Source organism: Podarcis raffonei, chromosome 5 (genome assembly GCF_027172205.1).
Source record: "Podarcis raffonei isolate rPodRaf1 chromosome 5, rPodRaf1.pri, whole genome shotgun sequence".
Taxonomy (NCBI): Eukaryota; Metazoa; Chordata; class Lepidosauria; order Squamata; family Lacertidae; genus Podarcis; species Podarcis raffonei.
In genome coordinates this window covers 53,146,684-53,174,190 of record NC_070606.1, presented here as the reverse complement: position 1 = coordinate 53,174,190, position 27,507 = coordinate 53,146,684, and the positions used below count along the sequence as shown (strand labels likewise).

General features: G+C 39.3%; 1 protein-coding gene across 4 annotated transcripts in view; it reads left to right on the top strand.

The window, feature by feature from the left end:
* Window positions 1–27,507, top strand: part of VTI1A (vesicle transport through interaction with t-SNAREs 1A) — a 245,212-nt gene that overhangs the window by 17,610 nt on the left and 200,095 nt on the right. For all 4 annotated transcript variants that reach the window (XM_053389206.1, XM_053389207.1, XM_053389208.1 and 1 more), the window contains exon 4: window positions 26,488–26,565. In XM_053389206.1, coding sequence (XP_053245181.1) covers window positions 26,488–26,565 — 78 coding nt within the window. The remainder of the gene's footprint in view (window positions 1–26,487; window positions 26,566–27,507) is intronic.

Sequence of the window (27,507 nt, the reverse complement as noted above, 5' to 3'; positions counted from 1 at the left end):
TTTCTATATTGGCTGAAGACACTGTGTTGAATGTTTTATTAACCAGCCCAGTGCAACTGTCAGCCTATTAAAGAGATCCAATGGACCCTGTTTAGCTAAATAAATCCAATTCGTCAAATTGTGTTCCTGGCTGTTTATTTTCCATTCTTTTGATGTACAGTTTATTTTAAGTTAGATCCACATAGGTTTAAAAATTAATGGGGAAAATAGAATTTAGTGTTTGGAACATGAAAAGACTAATTGCCATGGTCAAAAATAGTGTTTCTTTTAAGGTGAAGTTGTGTGCAGGAAATGGACTTCTGTACTGGGGGCTGATAAAGTGTCCTATGACAAATTATTTTGGAAAAGGAACAGTTAAACTGTTTTCAACCACCTTCAATACATCTTCCAGTATTGTTTAAGAAACAGCTATATATTCACAGCTAAAAAATGTTGCAAAACCTTTTGTTAAAGAAATCCCCCATTATACTTTTTATTGTAATTGCATGGTGTACTTATTATTAAACTGTAATCTGAGTCAGCTCTTTGAGCTGATGAATCAATTGGTCTTGTACCATAAAGCTCAGCAGCTGGGATATTTTTATGTTGAATCTTAAGTAATTTATTTTGTGCGTGAGTGAAGTTTGACTCCCCCCCCCCCCACGTGCCAAACTTTTGAGGGGGGGCAGGGGGCTGACATTGCCATTGTTTGCCCAGTGTACTGTTGCTTTGGTGCCAACTTGGAACATACTCTTTTTGTTGGGTGATGCTATAGTGTTTAGGGTGTTAAATCTAGCCAATCAGTTTAGTGTAATGGCATCACATAGGACAAATGAAGTTGTCCTATTGCTGGCACTTTGAAGAGGTAGTGGAAAAGAGGAAAGACATTCTCTCCAGCTCGATAACTGGATCAACATTCTCTGTTTCTGCCCTGCACGTGGTTTTGTTGCCCTCTAGTAGGTATCTGAAGAAGTGTGCATGCACATGAAAGCTCATACCAATAACAAACTTAGTTGGTCTCTAAGGTGCTACTGGAAGCATTTTTCCCCTTTATTTTGCTCTAACAGTATGGTTAGACTGTCCCACCAATCAGGCTCTAGTTGCATTTTATACATAAAGAACATGGTGTGCAGATATGTATTTATATTGCAGCCTGTTGAAAATTAAGTGCTAGTGGTCAGCATCCACATTTGGAAATGCAGTCTGGGAAGAGGTATTTTGCAGGCTAGGAGACAGCCAAAACTGTTCCCCAAATGATTTGCTTCCATTTTTGTCCAGCACTAGTTTTAACTAATTCTTAAAATGTAAAGGTAAAGGGACACCTGACCTTAGGTCCAGTCGTGGACGACTCTGGGGTTGAGGCGCTCATCTCGCTTTATTGGCCGAGGGAGCTGGCGTACAGCTTCTGGGTCATGTGGTCAGCATGACTAAGCCGCTTCTGGCAAACAAGAGCAGCACACGGAAACACCGTTTACCTTCCTGCCAGAGCGGTACCTATTTATCTACTTGCACTTCGTGCTTTCGAACTGCTGGGTGTGCAGGAGCTGGGACCGAGCAACGGGAGCTCACCCCGTCACGGGGATTCAAACCGCTGACCTTCTGATCAGCAAGCCCTAGGCTCTGTGGTTTAACCCACAGCGCCACCCGCATCCCAACTAATTATTAGGTAAAGGTAAAGGTACCCCTGCCCGTACGGGCCAGTCTTGCCAGACTCTAGGGTTGTGCGCTCATCTCACTCTAGAGGCCAGGAGCCAGCGCTGTCCGAAGACACTTCCGGGTCACGTGGCCAGCGTGACAAGCTGCATCTGGCGAGCCAGCGCAGCACACGGAACGCCGTTTACCTTCCCGCTGGTAAGCGGTCCCTATTTATCTACTTGCACCCGGGGGTGCTTTCGAACTGCTAGGTTGGCAGGTGCTGGGACCGAACGACGGGAGCACACCCCGCCGCGGGGAATCGAACCGCCGACCATGCGATCGGCAAGTCCTAGGTGCTGAGGTTTTACCCACAGCGCCACCCGCCACCCATAACTAATTATTACATTAAGCTTAAAGAAGAGATTCTTCCCTGCTTGGTTAAGCCTGATATTTTGTTCCAACTATTTCCCCTGTACTGTCTGATAAGCATTTACCTGTTTAGCCAGATGGATTAAGAAAACCCAGTTGGTCCTGCCTTTGGCATTGTAGAACTATTTAATTCTCTTCTCTTTTTGCATATTATCATAGTTGGTCCTGCCTTTGGCATTGTAGAACTATTTAATTCTCTTCTCTTTTTGCATATTATCATTTATTACTGCATCCTATAGTTTGTAGCCTGGCTCATTTATTGGAACTGCTTATTTTGCTGGAATACTACTTGAGTGTGCATGACTTCAGTGTTACTCTTGAAAGTATATAGAGAGAGGAATCAGCAAAATAGGTTTGCTTGTCTATTACAATATACCTTATAGCAAATTATCTCAGGTTGGGATGCACACGTCATTGGAACAGGAATTCCTCAGTTGTCAAGCGTAATCCATTCTTCGGCTTCTGAAACGTTTGACAATCGAGGTGTGGCTTCCGATTGGCTGCACTCAAGTGGAAGCCGCGTCGGACGTTCGACTTCCAAAAAACGTTCAGAAATCAGAGCATTTACTTCTGGGTTTTTGGCATTCAGGAGCCGAAATGTTCGAAAACGGAGCCATTCCGGAACCGATGTTTGACTGTAGCAGATATCCCCTCCCAAAGTCTTGTCTAGGAAACCCAAAACGTAGGCCAAAGTAGAAATGTCAAATTGAGATATAAATTGAGATATGATAGTAGATGTGTGAATTGAAGAATATGGGATTTTAGATGTATACTCACCCATGATAAATATTGGTGAAAATAAATGCCTCACTTGTTAACTGTTTCTATACAAGAATGTTGCATGCCTTTCCATTTTTGTTTTAAAGGGCCTTTGCTATTCATTGACCATTATTCTTTACTCTGTTAACTAAAGTATTGGCTGCATGTATATATAGCCATATAAAGGAAAGAAAACCTTCAATGTGTCTATTGACAAATAAGAGCCGATAAATCCAATTTCACTCAGGAAGCTGCAAAACATTTTAATAACTTTTTGACATTTTCCTGTAGTCCTTATTTACCTTATCAATAGTTGTGGTGACATCTGATTGTCAACTTTTTATATTAAACCAAACTAATAAATTATACATGTTGTGTTTATACATGATGAAAGCTGACGTTTTGGAGAGGTGCTAAAATATACTGACAGGTCTTGTTCATAAGCTCCTTTGGTATAAATATGTAGATGACATCTTTAGATATTGTTTGTACATAGGCTGATAGGCAGGAAGCACTGACATCGTAACAAATGCAAATGTCAACCCCACAACTTAACCTTTCTGTGTTGGAAGAGATGTTAGTTTTAAGTTACATGGTTTTTTAAAAAAAACTTTTCAAAGTTTTTTTTTTTAAAAAACATCTGTTATCACTCCTTTTTTCATGTGCGCTGAAAATAATGCAGAAACAAGAAAGATTTGCACTTAAGAGCATCTCTCTAGTGCTTCTACTCAAATGATTCTATCCACCCAAATGTAGTTTCCCCCACCTCCTTATAATTCTTTTTATTTCTTATCTGAGAAATCTTCTTTTGCTTGACTCAATGTATGTGCAGTTCCTGGGAAAGTATGTTCATGGGTTGCGTAAAACAAGGGTTGCCTTTTTAAAAATGCATGCAGTGTCCTACATTAAAATCACTGGTAATGCTAGGCATGTTTGCTTGACCAAGTAATAACTGTTTGTTTACACTAAATGTAAACAGTGATTTAGACCTACTGTTGGTGAACCCACTAACGCGATACAATGTCTGTAATTTTAACAGCTGCATGAAAACAAGCTGATCTTTTTATGCATATTTTTTATAGCTGGTTTGATTCTTCATTTCATTGCTACGTTTGACACGTATCCACATCTGTGACTTTGGCTGTGTTAGAACAGTAGTACAGTGGTACCTTGGTTTAAGAACAGCTTAGTTTATGAACAACTTGGATTAAGAACACTGCAAACCTGGAAGTAGGTGTTTTGGTTTGTGAACTTTGCCTTGGAATAAGAACATGTTCTGCTTCCTGTTGACTGTAAATTGAGTCCCCCACCACTATGAGAAAGCATGCTTTGGTTTAAGAACGCTTTGGTTTAAGAACAGACTTCCGGAACGGATTAAGTTCATAAACCAAGGTACCACTGTATCTCCTCTGAGTAAGTTGAGATATGAATGAATCTTGTACACCATCACATAGCTGCTTGGCTTCTGCCTTCACACGAGTCAGGAAACAAGCCAGGAGATTGCCAGCCAGCTATGGCCTACTATTACATCTGAACCAGGAAAGTAGGATTAATGACTTCCGAACAAGCCAGAATATTAAGTGAAGCTTAAACCATAGCTTCATAGCTTGGCTTAGATGAATGCCATTAACCATTGTTGGTTCTGATTGTGGGCCACTTTGCCTTCAGCCACTTTAAACATTTTGGACCTTTGTTTCAGAAAATTGAATGCTTTTACTATCTCCACATGGAGTGCAATGAGGAAATCAAACAGCTGTAACATTTTTGACAGAACTGGCTGTGAAAGTTATAGTAGTGCCTTCTGAGAAAGTCATCCTGCCAAATTTCATATAGATGGTACAAGTGGTTTTGAGCAAGAGCAAATTTGTTGTTGTTGTTGTTGTTTTAAAAATGGATTTATTTCCTTCCTGTTATTTTGTCGACATTATGGAATCATAGAATTGTAGAGTTGGAAGGGACTGTAGGCGTCATCTAGTCCAATCCTTGGTAAGTTCACTGTACAATTTTGGATCAAAAGGTCGAGGGGTTTGAGTCACAAATGAAAAACAATTTAAGGTGTTGCTATTTATGCTACAGAAAGGTAGCCGTGTTGGTCTGCCATAGTCAAAACAAAAAATTTTTTTTCCCTTTCCAGTAGCACCTTAAAGACCAACTAAGTTAGTTCTTGGTATGAGCTTTCGTGTGCATGCACACTTCTTCAGATACACTATTTATGCTGTTTATGCTATTTATGCTGTTTGCTTGGCACCAAAGTCCCAGAAGGGGCTTCACTGTGATGGAGTGGATAGATGAAACTACAGTGGTACCTTGGGTTAAGTACTTAATTTGTTCCGGAGGTCCATACTTAACCTGAAACTGTTCTTAACCTGAAGCACAGCACCACTTTAGCTAATGGGGCCTCCTGCTGCTGCCGTGCCACCGGAGCACCATTTCTGTTCTCATCCTGAAGCAAAGTTCTTAACCTGAAGCACTATTTCTGGGTTAGAGGAGTGTGTAACCTGAAACGTATGTAACCTGAAGCGTATGTAACCCGAGGTACCACCGTACTAGAAAATAGTATGTGAAAGTGTACACTATGTTAATATAGTGGAAGGGGGCCTCTAAAGTTTGGCTGTGTGTGTGTGTGTGTGTTTGTGTTTTAAGGGATCCCCTTCCTTGTCCCTTCAACACTGAAAAAATCAGAGCTTATCATTGTGGCTTTGTGAGAGCACCTATTGAACAGGCACCTATTGAACAGAAAGCAATGGGCAGAGGGATACCCCACTCTCAGGCCATTCTCAAAAGCCCTCCGAGCTGCTCTTACGGGCATGTAATCACAAACTGAAAATGCTGGAACTGTTTCTGGAACAGTTTCAGCATTCCTCCCCGAAGTTATATAATAGTAAGTAAAAAGGAGAGCCCTGGAAAGGTCCTCTGCTGTTTGGAAGATAAAGCTGTCAGTTACAAAATTGCATCCCTTCTTCTCTCCCTTTCCCTCCCCTCTGCCTGGTGTTTCCCTTTTATGAAGAGTTTGAGGTAAAATTGATTAGTTTTAAGTGTCTGTGCCTGAGACACTCTGTTTTGTGCACAGCCTGATTAGCTTTCAGCTACTTAGGATCATAGAATTGTAGAGTTGGAAGGGACCCCGGGGGTCATCTAGTCCAACCCCCTGCAATTGAGGAATGTCAACACATGGTTCTCCCATCCAATTTGAAACCGTACCTGCTTAGCTTTGCATATGTGCTGGCAGTTTTATTACTGCACCAGTAGATGAAGAAGCAGTAGAAGGCCAGTTTCACTTTGGTCAAGGTTTGAATCTCTCTGAAGCAGGCAACTTCAGTTCAGGTTCATCTGAAGCAGATGCTCACTGCTATTAACAAGCACCGATGCTATGACTGATCTTGTGTGCTTGTCGTAAACCAAGATGTTCCGTACAAGATGTTCCATCTACGGTATCCTGCAGATCACTATGTTTGCTTCAGTTTAAGTAGATGTGCACAATAGCAGGCTGTGGGGGTGCATAATTGCAATCATATCTAGCAGCCTGGGCTGAAGTGGGAGCCTGATCACATTGCAAGCTGTTCTCTTCTACATGCATTTGGGGTGAGAGGGAATGATTCAGAGTGTCATGGAGGAGGGCACACCTGACAGTTTGGAACATGGAAAAGGAGCACCTGACGCACGAGAACCAGGCAGAGGGCCTTTTCGGTAGTGGAGCCCATGCTGTGGAACGCCCTCCCATCAGATGTCAAGGAAATAAACAACCACCTGACTTTTAGAAAACATCTAAAGGCAGCTCTGTTTGGGGAAGTTTTTGATGTTTGATGTTTTATCGTATTTTTAATATTCTATTGGGAGCTGCCCAGAGTGGCTGGGGAAACCCAGCCAGATGGGCGGGGTATAAATAACAACAACAGCAACAATTGTATTATTATTATTGCAACATTTTGCTGCACAAAATTATTCCTTTTTGGACTTTATTGTGGAATAATTATAATATTGTGAAGCAATTTCATTTGTGAAATTGTCTGTGTCACTTCCATTTCAGTTCTGGGTGTAAGTTCCTTATGGTAAGAGCATATGGCAATGAACAAGGAAACATGGGAGCTTAGCCTGTTGTACTAGAAGACACTCCAGAGTTGATGGAAAGGAGTGTGGAAGAAATACTAGTGGGAAGACAGGAGGAATAGGTGGTGCCATGGGCAGATGAACGCAGTAGGCCTATGTGCCAACAGATTTCTCCAAATCATCCGAACCCTTAACTATTCAAAGTATATCAGTGTGGAATCTTCACTGGTGTTCCTCGATTCAGCCTGTATGTACCTTCCCCCCCCCATTGATTTATGAGGCTTTGTCTTCTAAATTTGTTGCATATCAGTGTTTTCATTATTCCATTGTTTCATTTTTTTAAAATGCGGTTACTTAGCTTTTTTATTGCATATCTATTTCTCAGCAGAATATTTGTTTAGTTAAATGATAAGAGGTTTGCATATCCAGCAAGCTACTTATTCATCAGGGAAATTTTAATGAAATTGTAAAAATATAATTAAGAACACAAACAAAAAAATGTTTAACTTGCTGTAGGCATCTTTAGGTTGGAATGACTAGGAAAGGTTCTGGTTAATTAGAAGCAATTTGTTAGAAACCTGAGTCGTCTTTTTTTATTTCCTAGATTAAAACTCTGTTCCCAGCTGGATGCTTATAGGTGCAGGAAATGTAATTGTGAGAAGATTAATTGCAAAAAGACAGATAATTAGAGTTCATATGGTATGTCAAATATAGCTCAACCAAAAGCTTGTCTCCCTGTTGAAAGAAATCAGCTGAAATAGAAGTTGCATAATATTGTGTAAGAACATTTGTTGAGATGGATATGTGCCAGTTGGTTGATCTCAATAAGGTTGGTGTCAATGAGGATGAGCTGTAAATTCCCCAACATTTTGTTCTGAAGTCTTAGTTTAAATGAGGAATTCATCACATTTTCATTTGTTGTTTCTTAAAAAAATAATAATAAATGCATCGGAAGCCTCAGTTTACTCCAGAATGAGTACCATTTCCTTTTAGGTCAATAACTTGCCAGACCATTGCTTAAGACACATTGTGAAGTATAATGGTGAAGGGCCAGAATCAGTGTTACAGTACATGCCTTGTGTTGAGACAGTTCAAGTTGAGTCCCTTGCATCTTGGGGTCAGGTGGGGGAACATCCTCGTCTGAAACCATGGAGACGTGCTGCTAGTCAGCATGGGCAGTACTGATTTAGATAAACCAATGATCTGACCTGATGTAAGGCATCTTTCCTAAGAAAGTATACATAGCCAGGGCTAGTAATACTAACAGGTTAACAGCCCAATCCTAGCCATTTCTACTCAGATGCCTATGTCTTTTTGAATTCAGTGGGGTTTACTCTAGGGTAACTGGGATTAGGATTACAATCATTTTTTATTGCAGGATGGTGGCGGCTTGAATGTAATATCAATTCAGCAGTCCAAGTCTTTGTACTTAAGCATCTCTCACTCAAAAAATAAAATAAAAATTATAGCATGCTCTCTCATTTCCAAATTCAGTGGTACCTAGGGTTACGAACGTAATTAGTTCCGGAGGTCCGTTCTTAACCCGAAACCATTCTTAACCTAAGGCGCCCTTTCGTTAATGGGGCCCCCTGCTGCTGCTACGCAATTTCCATTCTCATCCTGGGGCAAAGTTCACAACCCGAGGTAACTACTTTCGGGTTAGCGGAGGTTGTAACCTGAAGCGTTTGTAATCCGAGGTACCACTTTATAAGTATGCTTTCTCCCCGCTCCATGAATTTGACATTTTTGTCTACCCTTGGGTGGTTGTGCCAGTTGGCAAACAGTATGCAATTTTTCAAATAAATGATTTGAAAATTCATACCTGTGGCAGTTTAAATTATGCTTCTGGTGTTTTGCATTAATCCTCCCTGCATAATATTTAATCACATAGATTGTAATGGTGAAATGGTTTCTTGTTTTATGTAAAGCAATGGCTTCTGCTTAACTTGCTTATAGGTACTATAAAGTTCTCAAAAATCTCTGCTGCTCATGGATGCTGTATTTTGAGAGGATGTCTTGAATTTTGCGTTGAAATCTTCACCTTGTCCTTACCAACCTGAAAAAAACTTCTTGCCTTAGTAAAGAGTTGCTAACCCTGGGAAATACTGCTTTACAAATTCAACTAATGACCCAAATACAGCTTGTTTTGTTGTGTACGAGTTGTATTAAAATAACGCACTGTATTTGTATTGTCATTAATGATATGCTCATTTTGATAATGGAGCTGCAGTCTCTTAGCATGGAGTCCTTGGGGAGATGCTGCATTTTTTTTAACTAAGTATTGTTCTGGCTCCTTTCCTTGATTGGCCCAGAAATAGCAATCAGCTGGGGAGCAGGATGACATGCCTCTTAGCAATCCCTTTTATCTTTGAGATGCGTATCAACATTGTATGCTTCCTAATGGAAGTGTAATTTAATGAAATCTATTGGGTAAACATACTTCAGATGTTCAAAGGAGGTGACAAAATTTTTGCTGGCAGCCAGGACCTGGCTGGTTTCCAGCTTGCCTTTAGCTACTATGCATATAGCATAGAGAGAGGCATTTAAAATAGAAATACAAAGTATTATATCCATTGTTGTCCTCCACTCACATTTATTTCCCTTAATTTTATTTTTGTGCAATGCTTTTTGTGCCAACGTCTTTGGACATATAGCCTTTTCTGGTGAATTGTTAGATGTATTTGGTGAATGAATATATATGTATATATATGTATATATATATATATATATATATATATATATATATATATTCTTTTTTTGATCAAAACCAAACACACACAACATGCTGGTTGATAATCTGGAACATAGCACTGAACTCAAGGGAGGTTGCTGGCACAAAGTGTGCTGTACACATCACAGAAGAGAGGGGGAAGAAAAACTACAATGCCTTTAGTTAGCAGTCCCGTGAAAGAGAATAACTTTCTCTGTAGACTAGTAAGATTAAACATCCTGATCTAAAGATTAGGAGAGACTGGTTTTGTTTTATCAATAATAATGGCTGGTGCAGAGCTATGTACCTTATTACATCTACAGCAGATGGCTGAATGGAAGGAGAAAGCTATTTAGCTACTGCATTTTCATCAAGAGGGGATGGTTGCTAAAAGAAGACTGTCGACTGTTGCCTGCGTTGTGATTCCACCATTTTCCTCAATCCAAGTCGTATGGCCAGGAGGGCTCTAAGATCAGAGCCACAATTTTGTCACTTTAAGGATGTGTTACATTGGACAATTTATGACCGTTTTTGCTTAGATGGTTGCTAAACTCATGGGGGAGTATTTGAAGAGAAATGCATTAGGCATGAGACATTTTTGAATATAGTCGGGGTGTGTGCGTGTGCGTTAAGCATGGGGTAGCATCTTATGTAAGGTTTAGGACAGGTAACCTTTCATTAAAGGCATCCATACTCAAGAGAATCTGGGTATTGCCTGGCATCTGCTACTGCTTCAGATATTTATGCATCAATAAGATATTGTTTATGCAGGTTCATTTTTTCCTTGATACAAATATTACCACATGATTTGATTGTTGTAAAAAAGGTATCATTGCTGAACTAATTCCATAACTATGAAGGTTGAACTATAATTTACTTATCAAATACTGAATTGCCAGGGTGCAAAATAAAAACGATAGAAATACTAGATCTTAGTTTGGCTACTATGAAAAATGAAAGGCCTTGGTCAATGAAATGGTAGGACTCAGCACTGTTTTCAGTTTGAGGTCAATCAAACTCCATGGATAGACAATTAATTTATTGCATTTGTATCCCAACCTTACTTCAGGCTGATCAAGACCCCCCCTTCCTATTTATCATCAGAATAATCTTATAAAATAGCATAGGCTGAAAGGCAGTGACAGGCCCAAGATCCATGGTACTTGAACCCACAACCCCTGGTTGAAGCTGAAAGCATTAGAAGTCCTACAAGTAATATGTAGGAGAGAACTATAGAATATGTAGATTATGGAAAATATGTAGTACAACAGAGCAATTGTGATTCAAAGTTTACATTTGGATATTTTATTGAATTATGTTCATCACAATTTATTTCATTGTCATAAATAGACTTAGGTAAGTTAGTGTATTTTTCATGTATTTTATACCAACTGTGTGGTATTAACTTGTAAATGTATAAAGATGTTTCCTTAAGTCTTATACAGACAATGACCATTTTGCACACGGGTTGCATTCCTGACCCTCACACATGCTGGTGAACCTTATGTAAGCCCACTCTGTTCCGTTATACCATGCCCCCATTTCCGGCCACTTCCAAGTTGCAGAGTTGTGTACGTTTGCAGTTGCGTGTCAGTTGGATGTGTGTCAATTGGTTGTTGCTTGTACAGAGAGAGATGGTGGCACCCCCCCCAATAAATGTCATTAGCCAGGGTGACCAAGGCAGTTTCAGTGCCATGTCCAGACCTGAAGCCAGACCAGAATGGATTCAAGTACAGTGGAACCTTGGTTCTCGAACTTAATCCGTTCCAGAAGTCCGTTCAACTCCCAAAACATTCAAAAACCAAGGTGCGGCTTCCAATTGGCGCAGGCGCCCTGGAAACAATAATCAACAGCTGCATCAGATGTTCAGCTTCCAAAAAACTTTTGAAAACCAGAACACTTCCGAGTTTTTGACATTCGGGAGCTGCTTTGTTCATCAACTAAGCCATTCAAGAACCAAGGTTCCACTGTAATCAGCTTCCTCCAAACATGCCTGAAGCTGTGCCACCTCCAATGTGTCATGCACCTTACCCAAAAAGGAGTTATTTATCACTGGGCAATAGTTTGCTAACACTTCTGAATCTAGGGAGGTTGTCTTAAGAAGAGAGCACAGAAATTCCTCCTTCAAGGCAGGTGGTACCTCCAATGAAGCACAGATCACTCCTGGGACCCACGTTTTACCTGTGCGTCAAGACAACTTACAACTGTATCATAGAAATAGTTTAAAAATAGTTTTCAAAACTGTACAAAAATAGCTGAAGGTTTTAAAACAACACAAAATGAACATCTAAGAGACCTTTTCACCCACCTAGAAAAGCTTGTTGAAACAAGTGTCTTCAATTGTTTTCAGAAATTACAGGCCATATTAGTTGTTGTTGTTGTTTAGTCGTTTAGTCATGTCTGACTCTTTGTGACCCCATGGACCAGAGCACGCCAGGCACTCCTGTCTTCCATACAAAGTCATCCAAATACATTAATAATCCAAACACATACAATATATAAAAGACTAGATAGCCACCATTGAATAAATCAGGCAACTTTAGATTTAGCTTTATAAATCTCCGCTAAATACCCCGAAACCATCTTAGTAGTTTTGGGAGAATCATCCCTCAACAAATATTTGATTACAGACTCTTTGTAAATCGATATTTTAAGCTGTAAAGAAGTCACAGACCATATTTCTACAGGTACGTTTTCCCTCAAAACAGTGTCAGACACACTGAAAGCCCTACTCTGAGTTGCTGTGGAGTGGGCTTCTGATATTTTGGGGACTTGATTCCCCTGCAGAACAGTGACCTACTTGGTACGTAAAGTAAGGAGTCCTTCAGGCAAGTTGTTTCTGAGATGCATAGAATCTTATATGTTAGTACCAAAATATTGAACTTGGCCTGGAAGCAGATCAATATCTGTGTTGATATAAAATATTCTTGGGTCAACAAACCTCCCCCTTTCACACACCTGGCTTCACAGGATATCTCCTTGTGTGTTAAGCCATAACATCCAAAATGACGTTGTAAACGGGGATAAAACTCTGAAACTAAGCTAGGCATATAAAGGGTGCTTACTCCTGCTCCAAGTTGCATCTGAGCTGCACCATTGTCAAGAGAGTTTTAAGGAGTATCTGTCCCACATTTAGTAAGCAGATTTTTTCCAGACTGGGGGCGGAGGATGCAGGAATTACTATGTGACAAAATTATTGAAAAAGTAGAAGGAAGACTATTGTTATGTAAAATTCAAATAGCATGGTAAATTCACATGTACATTTACTTAATAGAAGTCTGTGGCTTTTTGTAGATTTGGTACTTTCTATCCCACATGTAGGTAGCACATTTACCAGTACCATAAAACTTTCAATAGTGGATTTTAGTAGTGTATTGTACCTATATATGTATTTTACTTTTGAGAAAACATTTTGGACCTGTGACTTGATGTACGGTTTGGGCACACCATCATACATCTACAAAAACCCATGCCTTTCTGTGTACGAAAAGTATGTGTAAATCCAACTGGAACGTCACTGTGTTTGTATTATGCATAACCTCTAACTATTGTTGATAGCCTAAAAACATATAAATATAGGGCAATTTAGTTGGTGTTTACTCTGCTGTTTCATTTTATAGGATTGAGTTTCTCTGCAGCCCCAAAGTGCATTTGGCCATTAGACCCCCAGGTCTGTTTCAAGTGTTGCAACTTGCTAAGCATGTCACTTCTGTCGCATCATTACAAATAGGGGTGCCAAGACAGCTAATGCATCATATTCCCCAGTATGCAGCATAAAAAGGAATATTTGTAAGCGAAAGAGTTGTTTTATTTCATTCTAGTTCCTATATTTAAGCTCACTTGTTAATTATATGTTTGTTGGCCTGCCAAAATGTAGCAAAAATTGCAATTAATGATCTATCTGCTAGGTGTCAGCAAAGGTTCTTTTTAAAGTAACATTCATCCATGCATTCATATGGATTTGGTTTCAAGTGGTGTGGGGGAGTGAAATACCTTTAAACTGGTTGCTAACTGTAATACTAGTCAAAAGCTCCTGCTCTCAGCAATGCTGGAGAGATCATTATAGCGTCTGTTTGACTGAACACTGGGCTATTATTTTTGTTTTATGGTTACTGTATATTAATAACTATAAAATACAAAATGAACCAGCAAACACAATAATAAAATAAATATCTTACAGCTGCAGCAAGTTAAAATTCCCATAGGCTGTATTATTATTGTGATGATGATGATGATGATGATGATGATGCCACTCATCTGACTGGGTTGACCCAGCTACTCTGGACAGCTCCCAACAAAAAATAGTAAAAACACAATACAACACCACACACTAAAAACTTTTAAAAACCACATAACTGTTTATCTGTTTGACATCTGCTGGGAGGGCGTTACACAGGGCGGCGCCATTACTGAAAAGGCCCCCTGCCTCTGATATTTTGTTTGTTTATCGAGATTGACAAAATGTGCTGAGAGTTGGGAAACTACAGATATTAGTTGTTTCCTAACATTTGTATCTTGATTTTCCTCTCAGGAGCTCAAGGCTGTGTACATTGTCTTCCCCTTCCCCTTTTTATCTTCTTAATAGCCCTGTGAGGTAGGCTAGAGATGGTTGGTTGTTCAGACACCAAACTTGTGAAACTGCTCCTACTAAAGTACTTTTTGCTTGTTGTTATTTATTAGCATTGCCAAAGCTTTTGCTTATTTGCTTTGTTATTTTTCTGTAAATATCAGGACTGTTAAACGTTGCAGAGAAAGCAAGGAGGCTGCTTTTCTGACTTTTGCATGATCTGTGAATGATGTTACATAAGAACATAAGAAGAACCTACAGGGTCAGGAAAGTGGTCCATTAAGCAAAATCCTGTTTTTACCCTATATCCATGGGAAGCTGGCAAGCAGGACTTGAGCTCAATAGCACTCTTGCAAAGATACTATAACACAAGCATTTCTGTTGTGCAAATACTTTTCAGTTTAGGAAGGTGCTAACTATATTACCTTTGGTTCAACAGTGGTCACTGCTGTCACAGTTGCCTTTCTGCTGGGAGAAATGTATGTCTACCTGTCCTGGTTCTCTCACTATCCTCCTTTGCAAAGGAACAGCAGACATTTAATCACTGCATCTAACCAGGTGTCTTACCTTGCTTCAGAATTGCTGTCACAATTTCTAGTGTGGGTCTACACTGCAACAACCATACATTAGTCAGAAATAAGCCCCAATGAATACCATGGAGATGGTTCCTTGATCAGTATGTACAGGATTGCAGCATGAATTGGTTACTCTTAAAGTTGCTGCATAGGTCTGAAAAACTGAATTTCCAAGCTGATGGGAAAATATCACTCCCTTCCACACCGTATCTACTTATTTCCAGAGTGTGGAATACAAGGGAGGGATATCAAGTGGATTAGGACATGGGAGATCAGGGTTAAGTTCAAAACTTAGCCACAAAGCTCACTGTATGACCTTGGGCCAGCCTCTCTATCTAACGTACGTCACCCTAACCCATCCTCTGAACCACTCTACATTTTGTAGTAGTGTATAAAGTGCTATGGAAACAAAAACAACAGTACTAACATCTTAAAGATAGGAATAAAAATATGGCATAAGCTTTTTTGGGCTTATTACAAAAGTTTATTTAATATGTTTACTAGCCTTTAAAGTGTTTTTAGACTATTGTTTCATTTTTGCTGTAAACCATGGCAAATTGGCTAACCTCTGATTGAAAGTGTACCAGAGGACTGTACCCATCAGCATACAATAAGCTTGTGGCAGAGAGGATGGATTTTAAATTAGGTTTCAAGCTCCTTGGCTAGACAGGTTTGAGAGAGTGAAGAGAGCACAAGTGTGATTAGAGTGTTGGACTAGAACCTGGGAAAACAGGGTTCAAATCCTCACTTGGCCTTGGAGCTCATTGGGTGACCAGTCACCGCCTCTCAATCTAGCCTCTCACAGGGTTGTTGTGGGGATTAAATGTGGAGGAGCAAAGCCATGTACCCCACCTAGAGCTCCTTTGAGGGAAAGGTGGGATATAATTGCAATCAATCAATCAATCAATCAATCAAGTGTGTGTAAAGAAAAGATTCTTGATAATTGACTTCAGAGAAGGAAAATGAGCAGTGGAGTAAACTATTACCACAACCAAATCTTCTTAGCCACCACAGTCTTTTATCACAAGTTTGAGCAGGAGGGATCATGATGAGAAGCACTGATCCTCAAAAATAAAGGGCTTTAGCAAGTGTAGGCTGCACCTGCCTCCTGAATCAGGAACCTCTTTTTGTTATCTAGTAAGATGAATCCACAACCAAACAGTAACTTCAGCCTGTATAAACTTCCTGTGAAGATAACCTGGGGGAACAGAGAACCACGAATCTCACCTTGAGCTGTTGGGATGATGCGACAGTCATGATTCCCATGCTATCCTAACAGCTTAACATAAATTCTGTCAAACCCCATCCATTTTGCAAAAACAAGAGTTTGTCCGGTGGTGCTTGCTCATACAAAAAGGATGGAGGTCAGTGAAGCCAAAGCAAATTAAACAGCAGGACTGCTCAGGAATCAGACCTACTTCTGAGGCCCAGCTGCTTAGGTGTGGCTTTCAAGGAAACAGCTCTGAGCATGATCTGAGATTATTTTGCATAGGTCTACCCCCCTACTAGGTCTACCCTGAGGCAGACCTACCAACATTGTACTATAGCTGTGTGCTAATTCCTGTGTTCTGATAGGTTGGAATGTCTTTATGGTAACAGGAGGGGGCAGGAACTTGTGGAACAGCTATGGCTAACACTAGTAAAATGCTGGTTTTTCACTTAGTTATTCTGTTTGGAGGACAGATGGGAGGAACCTCTGACTATAACAATCGTTTTGGATTAGGATTGGATGAGCAGTGTAGAGAGCTGATTGGCCAGAGAGCAGGTGATGTTTTGGCCCTTGCAGAATTCAGACAAAGCAGCAAGCATTGTTGTAGATTGAGAACAGGCAGATATTGTGTCTTCTGGGTAGTAAAGGTTTTTGAACCTCTTAAATTCACCCTTGACACCTCCATCGTGTTTCCCATACCTCTCTTTTCTTATTCATGGGGCCCCTCCTGACATCCTTTATATACTTGCTTGTTGAATAACTTCTCTCATCTTCTTGTGTTGCCCAGTTTGTCAAGAAGAGGGGTGGTTGTATTATTTCACAGTTATAAAAGAAACCCTCTGGAGCATATATTTTTCAAGTGCCATTTGGAGGCTGGAAGAGGAGCGACAGAATATTGTAGAATATATGGAATGGGAAGTGTGACTTGCTGTCTTTGTTAATCTCTACCACTCTAAAAAAGAATGCTGTGGAGAGGTGAAAACTCTCCAATAATGTGATTATAGTATCAAACCTTATACATCACTTACTATTAAGATATTAAATAATTTTATTGGAGGTGGAAAATGCAGTGCCTTCTATTGCTTTGAAAAAAATTGTACAACTTCTGTTAAGAGAAAATTATTTTATTTCTGTAATGGAAGCAGAAAAAATCACATTACAAAATAGCTTGATTTTTGACCTTGTACACGAGCATGTTGATGAATGTATGATTGTTACATAAAGTTTATTTTTTTTAAATCCCCATATTATCCATTAAGCAGGATGCTAGTACCCAAGGTCGCTATCAAGAAACTAATGCTTGTGTGAAAATGTTTTAACTATGTAATGTTGCATTTCTGTCCCTCATCAGTGATTTATTATGACTTGGGTGGTGTCTTTCTATGTGCTGTGGATTTCCCCCCTTGAATTAAGTAGCAATATATCTCAATATTTTCTGTTTAGTTATTTATAGAATTTCTATAGCTCCCTTCATCTGAGGATCACAAATATTTCTATTTACGCCTGAAATAATGTTGTAGACAGTATGTAAAAAATACTAGTGAAACACAGTGGATAATTGTAGATTATCTTGGCTCAAGAGTTGACTTTGCCTTGTAAGAAGCTTTCTTTTGAAGCCAATAGATTGCTTGTTAAAATCTAATTGCAATGGGTGACAAGCAGCTTTGGGAGTGGGGGAGAGTCACAGCAGAGGATGGGTGATTTCAGATGAGTCACAGCTAAGGAGAGGAAGTTAACCTTCCCCTCCCAAGCTCACCTCTTTCTCAAAAAAATCCCACCCATCCTCCACATCAGTTAAGTTTTTAAAAAGTATTCTATTGGCTCCCACAGAAGGCTTCTTTCAAGTGTAACTGTAGTAACAGCTGGGATGGGGAGTTTTAACTTTCTCACCACTGCAGTTAGGACTAAAAAAGCCCCCCTCTCAGCTGAAAGTACGATTGGAAAAAAGTTAACTCTCTTAGTCATATAACATTTTAAGAAGGTTTCCTCCCTCTTTCTGGATAAAAAGCCTCAATATTCCATAAGGTTTCCTTAGTAGATACTTACTGCCTTAGTAGATAGATATTGCCCTGTTTATTTTGCATATATTTCTAATCCAAAAAGTGAGAGACTTATGGCAAATACCTTTCTGCTGTATAAAGGAATTGTGCATTCAGTGGTTGCTCTATTTCCTGTGTCTTTCCTGGGACAGGGGCAGTTCCATCTGGTTGGTAGGTGCAATAACTTTTTTCAGGCTGAATGTTGCTGTCCATTTTGGGCAACTTTCCTGAAGGAGCGTCTCCACCCCCATTGTTCAGCCCGGACACTGAGATCCAGCACCGAGGGCTTTCTGGCGGTTCCCTCATTGCGAGAAGTGAGGTTACAGGGAACCAGACAGAGGGCCTTCTCAGTAGTGGCGCCCGCCCTGTGGAACGCCCTCCCTTCAGATGTGAAGGAAATAAGTAGCTATCTTCTCTTTAAAAGACATCTGAAGGCAGCCCTGTTTAGGGAAGTTTTTAATATTTAATGCTGCATTGTTTTTAACACTTGATTGGAAGCTACTCAGAGTGGCTGGGGAAACTCAGCCAGATGGGTGGGGTATAAATAATAAATAAGAATTATTATTATTATGTATGCTTTCTTGAGAGTAAGCCCCATTGAACTCTGTGGAATTTTATTCTGAGCAGATATGCATAGGATGTGCTGTAAGTAAATGATTGGGTAGAAAAAGGCAATCTGACAAAATTCATCAAGCATTTAGAACTTCAAGTAAAAATGCTACGGGTTTTTTTGATTTTTTTAAAACCAAACATGTTGAATACAACTTTATTTTGACAAAAACATACAGCTGATCAATTCAATCTGTTAGAATTGCATCACATCAATATAGAAAATAATTTGCAAAGAAACCATAGGTGAGTTGTGGAATAATATATTTTGAAATATGCCTGCTTTTTTTGTATATGTCCCCTTATTTGAGTAGTCATTGTGTGAATTGTATTAACCAACAAAAATAACTTAAGTTGAGATGTCATGAAAGTATACCATTCCTCAGTTATTTGGGTGACTGCTGGAAATATATTGAACCAAGATGAATGGGCTAATGCTCCGTCTTATTATTATTATGAACACTGCAGAATACCAGTGATTAATTTAAAGCATGTGATATGGAAACCTAGAACCAAAACTGAATAGAAACGAACAAGTCTGAATTTTGCTGTACAGATGTGGGTGGCTGATAATTTTGGGCACCTTTCCCCATCTACATCTCATTTACTTACTATGTGGAATTGGTCATGTGCCATGAAGATTGTTTCTCTTCCCCTTGCTCTTCCCAGCTTTATGTTGTTGATGTAGCTGTATAGCTAGTAATTTAACAAAGTACTGTCCACCAGGTGTGGGAAAGAGCTGATTGTATTGTAATACCAGATTGTTGCTTAATTCATATGCAACATAACCTAGCACATGGAAAGTATTATAAATCTATTTACCATGTGGCTGGTCTGATGATAACATTGTATTAAATTCCCAGGTGAAGCAATTTAAGCAATTGCTTTGCCATGTGTGGCCCATGGAAATTAACTTCTCATATGATTTAGAAATAGGCTAACTTCATTGTTATGCTCAGATTAGTAGTTTAGCAGAATTCTTATAGTTGTGGCTACATGTACTCTGCTACACATGTAAAATTACACACTGGGGTGGTGCTGCAGATCACAGTTCTTAATTAGTTTAAGCTGAATTAATTCATTTCATTTCTAATTTAACTGTGTTTGCCTGTGAATATATTCAGTTCAGTTGGGAAATGTTAAGACTTGGGTCAAGCAGACAGATTGTTTAAAGCCAAATTGCCAGACAGAACTGAGCAAGTGTATCTGTTTGAACAGGGCTTTAAGAGAATCAGTATGCAAAAAATCCTGTTCCTTTACCAAGTGATGTCTGCCTGGAATCAAATTGTTCCTTGGTGTAAGGTCTGTGTATTGTGGTACATTTAAAGTAGCTACTGGAATAGTCTTTGAACAGTCTGAGCCTGCTATCTGTGTTTGTGCGGACTTTTAAGGTTATGGATGATTATAAACCAGACTTTGTGGCTTCTTTGCTCTGTGTTCTGAACCTCATAACAAGGTATAGAAGGTTTCGTATCCAGAATTATGAAGCCAACGTACGCAACTGTGTTAGGCTTGTTAAATGGTTATTACCATTTTACTTCCGGATTTGAGGTCACATCTCACCAGGTTTTAGCCCACTTCTATTCGGAATCTGAACTTGGTGTAAATTTTCTTCACCATTTAGTAGGATGTGTGCAATAACTGACCTTATAAGCTATTGCACACACACCATGGTAATGCTTGTAAACTTTTGTGTTCACCAAACTAAACTATGCCTAGAACTACAAAACTCAGCCAGCTGACCAATCCGTTCACTTGAGGAGAGAGAGCATGGCTACTTCTAGGTTGATTTCTTTGGAAGGGCAGTGAATAATGTCTCATATCACCTAGATGGCGCTGTACATTTGGTAGGCATTTGAGTTTGCAGTTCCAGAGAGTTGTCCTAAAGACTTGGCTCATTTAGCGGGTATCCACTCGGTTTTCTTAATGCTTTAAAAATACTCTTGGTAAGCTGAATTGAGATAACCTTGCCCCTTTGCTGTGCAAAACTATACCTTTCTCTTGAACTATAAGCAAATCGTATGTGTATTTCTGTGCCTAGTAGAATTAAGCAGCACTTTTGTGCTCACAATGCATCTTGCGCGCGCGCGCACACACACACACGAGTCAGGAGTGCTGGGACGGGACTTGTGTTTGACAGCCCTTTGCTGGGCAGAATCTGTATATAGGAACTCTTAAGCTCATATCGAGCTGCCCAGAAAAGGCATTGGATTACAGAATCTGTAAAGCTTCTGTCTCTTCCAGAAACATACATATAAAGTAGCAGTAGACAGTGGTAACTGACAACTAAGACTAAAAATGTTGACAATTTCTTGATTTGCCTGGTTAGCTTATGTATAGAAGTCATTAACTATTTATAAAATGCATTATGAATTGGGTTCCTTCAAACTGTAGCAGTGTGTGTGACATTTTCCAGCACAAACTATTATGCCTGCATTTGGCTACAGTACAAATTTACACTCAATACAGAATGGTGAAATTAGGAGCATAAAGCACCTTTTATAATTGTTACAATAAAAGTGAAATCCTATACATGTCTACACAGAAGTAAGTCTAATTGAGTTTTTCTGGCTTACTCCCAGGTAAGTGGGTATAGGATTGCACTGTAGAATTTGTTCTACTGCTATTTCTAGTGATGATCTGTTTCACTTAGGGGTGCTAGTAAGATTATTTGAAGTTATTATTTTAAAGACAAATGAGAGTACTGTATTGATATTTTAGCTAGATTCTGAGAGAACAAATGGGCACTTTAGTTCAAAGGCCTGGTCTTTTATGTGATCAATTCATTTTGGGATGAAATTGTGATCAAAAGTAGTATCAAATTATTTATTAATGAATATGGCAGAGTCGGACCTAATTGTAGTCAAAAGGTTTAGTTGTTCTATAAAACTGCTTTTTTTATAATTGAGAGAGATCATGATAATAAAGGGACCGTGACAATAAATGTTAGCTTTGCTATTGATGTAGATTATATTGAACTAAAACAAATTTACAACAAAATCTCCATAGAACACGAAGCTCTGTCAAAACAATGTAATTTTTTTTTTTTTGGCAAAGTGAACAGATTTCTTTTTGGATAGATGCTGTTTTATAGACCCAGTGACCACCTCTAGGTTTTAGAAACTTGGGATAAGGCAGACAAGTGCCAGAAGATGCCTGAAGAATTACTACATACATTTTTTAAAAAATTGAAATTACTTGTTGCTAGTGCTATGTTTTCTTATCTGTATAGCAAAAAGTATATTTCAAATCCAGGGGTCAACATATTCTGGTTTAGCAGCCAGCATTACTTTTCGTAGCTGCATATTTTGTTGGCACTCACAGAGGAGCTCCATGGCTTCATGATCTCTGTTGAATCACCACTGCTGCTCCCATATGTCTATGTGAACTTTTGCACTTGGAAGCCTGTTCTACTTTTGTAGAATCCTAGTCAGGGTTTCAAATTGCACATGGAGTGAACCTGAGTAGAAAAGCCTCCCTGCTTGCAGATGTTCAATCTTCAACATATGGAGAACTGAGGGAGGACTAATATTTTTTATTGATGATGATATCTTTAATTTATTAATTGCTTTCTACACAATCTACTCAATGCAATGTACCATAAAAACTGGGGGGAAACAGTTAAAAACTGAAAAAAACAGCCAATGCAACTAAAACAATCCAAATTGACCCTCCTGGAAAAGACCCATTTAGCCAGCTAAGAAAGCCTTTTGGAACAAACATGTCTTCAGCTGTTTCCAGAAAGTGCAGGTAGTGGGAGCCTGTCATATCTCAACAGGAATGCTGTTCCACTGAACACAATGGCCAGACTAAAAGCCCTGTGCCAAGTTACTGTGGAGTAGGCTTTGGATATCTTTAGAGCTTGCAGCAGAAGCTTTCCAACAGACTGTAGTGATCTACTGGATATATAGGAGATATGGTGGTCTCTCAAATAACCTGTTCCTGAACTGTATAGGAATGTTATGTGTTAATACCAACACCTTGGCCTGGTTGCAGACTGGGTGTGCAAATCTTACAAGCAAGGTGTGATACGCTGGTGACAGTTTGTCCCCACAATCAACCTAGCTGCTGCATTTTGCATCAGCCACAGCCTCTTGCCTAGAGTCCCACATAGAACACATTGCAGTAATCCAGCTGTGAGGTTGCCAGTGCATAAACAACAGTGGTCAAGCTATCCCATCCACGAACAGCCATAGATGCTTTAGCAAAAGGCCCTCAAAGCCACTGAGGCAGAAGTTGGCAAAAGGCAGTCTTAGCCACTGAGGTTACATGTGCATTGAGTGACAGAGGTGGTTTCAGGAGTGCTCCCAAACTACACATTTGTTCCTTCAGGGAGAGTAAGACCACATCGAGGGCAGGCAATTTACTAATTTATTGGAACCAGTCCCCAACTGCATCCAGATACTCAAGGCCATTCCTGCTTCAGATGTAACAAAGAAATATAAATAGGGGGATGATACCCAAGTCTGACACTTTGCTCCAAAACTCCTAATGGCTTCATGTAGATGGTAATATCCCCTTTCATGCAGTGGTAATCTCACGAGATGAAATAAGTACTGTTTCAACCTTCTCCAAAGCCCAGCATGATGAAATATTCCCCAACCCTTCTCACAGGAACTTGGAGAGGGCTGGGTTATTATTTCATGTCACAGTAAAATATACACCTGTCTCTGAGGTTTCTCCCGCTAATGCTGGGAGGTGTGTGAACATATGAAGCTGCTTTAAGCCTATTCAGACTACTGATTCATCAAGTGGCTACATTCTCGTTCAATACCATCTACTCTGACTAACAGTTGCTATGCAAGGTATCAAGCTGTGTCTTTTCTAAACCTACATCCTAAGATTCTTTAAGCTGGATATGTGGGAAATTGAATCTGAGACCTTGTCTATGCAAACCACATGCTTTATCACTGAGCTACAGCTTCCTCCCTTTTATGTTGGAACCGGGTGGAATGGCAGTGCCTCTGACAACCAGGTTCATAGACTTGGTCAAATCCCCATTAGTCACAACTGAATTTCCGTGAGCCACCCAGTCATAGTACTGAACCCAAGCTACATGTTTTTTGTTTTTTTAAAGAGCCTGCTTACATATGACATTCTTCATGTCCAAAGCAGCCACAATGTAAGCCAGGGTCTGCCTTGGAATTGTTGAGCTCTTACTTACTTCGCCAACCCTTTATTAGGAATTACAAATTCTTGAGCTCTCCTTGAGACAAAGAGGATGCTGGGAGGAAATTGTGGGAAGAGCACACTGCCTGCTTTTTTCAATCTGTCTGGGTTGTGTTTTTTTAAAAATTATCTCATGTGTAATTATGTTTACTCATCTTCTTCTCAGTCCCTAGAGACAATTAGCCACTCAAGAAGAAATAATAAAATAGATAGACAGGGGGCAGTTAGTGGCTTCTGCTTCCCTGTGTGTTTGCCTGTTATCCCCTCTGGCCTTTACTACTTTTCTCTGAGGGAGCTTTTGAATTCTCAAGAGACAGCCTGTTTTATATGTGACTTGCTGTGATCAATGTAATGTGTATTTAGGCTGTAAGCCTTGTGCACACATGCAGGCATGCACACATGCACACACACCCATTTTCCTTGATGCAAAAAGCACTTGTTCCTTTCCAAACCTGGACAGTGAATTAAGAGGAAGTTAAACTAAAATCTTTCCCAGCTCTCTCTGTGTGTGCACATACGAGTATACTCTGGTGCAGGCTTGAAAAAGCACACGCAGTTAGTCCAGTTGCTTAATGGGCAAACCTATGGGCAATGCAGGCTATTTTCAGATCATTGTGGTTGCATATCTGTAATGGCACAAATACCATTGCTATTGGTAGCTATTGACCGTGTATGGTTAAACTTAATCTTAAACTGAAAATCTTAAATGGAAAAGAAAGATTGGATCATGTATTGACATGCATTTGTAACTTCTTTCCTTGTCTGATGTATATCAAACAAAAAATAGGATAATATCATAATTGAACAATCTATGCCAATTTGTTGGCTTTTTGGTGAAAAAAGAGAAAAACAAAACCCATCTCCATATGATATTCTTGCATACTGCAGAGTGTTTTAGTCCCCCATAGTGATGAAATGAATAATTTAAACAGGCAGCTCTGATACCACAGCCTCTTTAAAGGTTCCCATTTCCTTTAATGCTGTAGAGACTGCTTTTACTTGGTTAATATGAAACTGCTGTGTCTGAGATATCCAAATAGTAAAAAGGGGGTAGGATATGCTATGTCCATTATACAAGTTCTATGGTTTGTATGACTAAGGCTTTCGTATATATACTCTGTTGAATACTAGGGGTTTCATAATGTTAAGGGTGCCACAAATAACCATTGAAATTAAAAGAAGTCTAAAACTTACCGTTTACTTGCTAGGTGAAGTATTAACTGCTTTCTCATTTGGCATTTTGTTTGTAAATTGATCAGCTTGAAAGTTTTTCTTTTGTCTTGAAAGTTGAAAATTGATACACTGTATCAGATTTAAATTCAGTATATGCATTCAGATTGAATTGCCAGATAAATCTGCAAACCTGTTTTCAAAGGAGGGAGAAAAATGTAAAACATTGGAAATAAAATTAGTTTACATTTTGCATTTTGAATTCAAACCTCAGCTTTAATCTCGCTTTCAAGGGTGGGGGGCACCAAATTGTAACAATTAATGCAGTATGGTAGCTGGAGCACAGACCAGTTCACATGAGGGCCAGGAAAGAGTGAGACCTTTCAAATATTGTGCTTGAAAGTTTAGTTTAAAGCTAGCTTTTTCCCCAGTGATGTTATAATTTTCCAGTTTTTATGTAATAGGTTTTTCATATGCTTGGCTACTGAATGCTGTTACATGCTCAACTTTCATTTGGCATATTCCCAGAAGCTAGCTAGGTGTCTTGCATGGAAAGCTCAATGTTAGGATTCCCCAGTTGCCTCATACACCATGGGAAAAGACCAAATACATCAAAAGGATTTTGAACAAAGCTGCAATTTTTATCACATCTAGTTTAATCCAATAAGAATTGCCCGGTATGATGCCTTGCAATCTAATCTGTGTTAGTATCCCGGTGCAGGAGGGAGATTGTTTAATCATGGATGCCTGCTTCCAATTGAGGAAAAGGCAGTGCATCAGTTCTCCCCAAAGCAGCAACTCATGAAGATCTCTTACAGTCCAGTTTAGCTGAATCTCCCCACCCCCCACCCCACAAAAAGCTAACCCTTGTTTGTCTGCATGCTTTCTTGCCTTTTGGAGCACTGAGTTCACTATGTGATTATAATCAACTGGATTTCAGGCTTTGTGTTCGGCCTTTTGAGACATAGCAGTTCTTTGTTTAAAAGTTTTTTAATACAGTACAGTATAGGAAGGAAACTGAACAGGATAAAAAAAAAATCTCCCCCGGTCTTATTGATTTGTTGTTTTGATATTTGCACTTCCATTCTTGGTATAGCTATACCAAATATAAAGATTAGATTGTAATTCCTGCTTGCTCTCCAATATAAACTCACTTCTCTCTGACCTGGCATATATCCAAGAGGTTCACATAATCAGACGTTTGGTTAAACAGAGTTAGGGAAGTGTGAAATGACATAGGGATCATTTGGTTTGAGGGAGGGAATTCAGTGAATGAAAATCAGGATTTGGGGCTTGCTCCTATTGAACTTAATGAGAAAAAACTTTTTCTGTGCGTGCTGTGCTTTGCTAGCTTCATTTTGGGGAAGGGATTTAATTTAAAGATCCCGCCAAAAGTGCTGGTAATTTCTGTATTGCATTTGACATCCTGTTGTCAAAACTACTTTGTGATAACTTTCTTTAGAGATTTTCCCATCAAATGGGTATCCATTAGAGGGCTCTCGAGGTTTTGAGATGATCAGCCTTGATAGTGATGACTCCGGAGCCTTGCTTGCTCACATTTTTTCCCCCTTTCTCTTTTTGTTTTACAGAAAAGGTCACGGATTGCCTACAGTGACGAGGTGCGGAATGAGCTCCTAGGGGATGATGGGAATTCCTCAGAGATCCAGGTAGGATGCTAATCAAGAAGCCCTAGTGGGTGGCTGGAGGGTGAAGGAGGTCATTGGCACACTGGGCTTCTCAAGCTGCTCCTTAACAGCATTAGTAACAACTCATGTGGAAGTGATACTGTTTAATGCAAAGCTGGGGTCTTAATCAACTTCAAAATGTTTCTTGGAGATCTTACAATTTAACCCTTTACCTTGTGATCGCTGTCTGCTATCTTTTCGTTTTTTTAAAAAAAGGGGGGGAATCTTTTCTTCTCTTCTTCTTTATTATTTGGTACTTAAGGAATAACTTGAAACACAATGTTTGCCGACAAAGCCAAGGTCTTCACCTCAAACACATGTAAAAGGAATAAAAAATTACATAATGCAGCTTTGATAAGAATGAAGCATAATTAAATCAACACTGGCAGGCAAAACAAATGAAAATGAGCTTTCAGAATCTGACAGTTTCTCTGTTTCTATGTAGGTTGTCTTCTCTGAATCAGATATTCTTCTCTTGAGTAAAACTGCAAATTATGCTCAAAAGTATACCATTCGAATAGATACAGTATAAAATACTAGTGTTTTAAGGGAAGAACTATATGCCTGTTAAATAATCTTATTATGCTCAGTGTTCATTACACTGTAACCTATGTCCTAGTAGGATCCCCCCCCATTATTAAAGAACAAGTATTTTCACAGCTTAACACATTATTGTATCTATATAAACCTTTAGCTATAGTTTTTTTTAAGACCTGTTCCCAGGTTTGCCTACTTTGAAACCTTCCTACATGAAGAAGTTAATTCAAACTTGACAGAATTAGATTGAAGTTTTAAATGCCTAATAACAAAGAAATGGTGTGTGAAGTTAGAAGAAAGTCTAATATTAAAGAAATTTTCTTACTGATTTCAATAAGAAAATGTTTCTAATTCTAAAAACTTGGTAATACTTTAATACATTTGTAT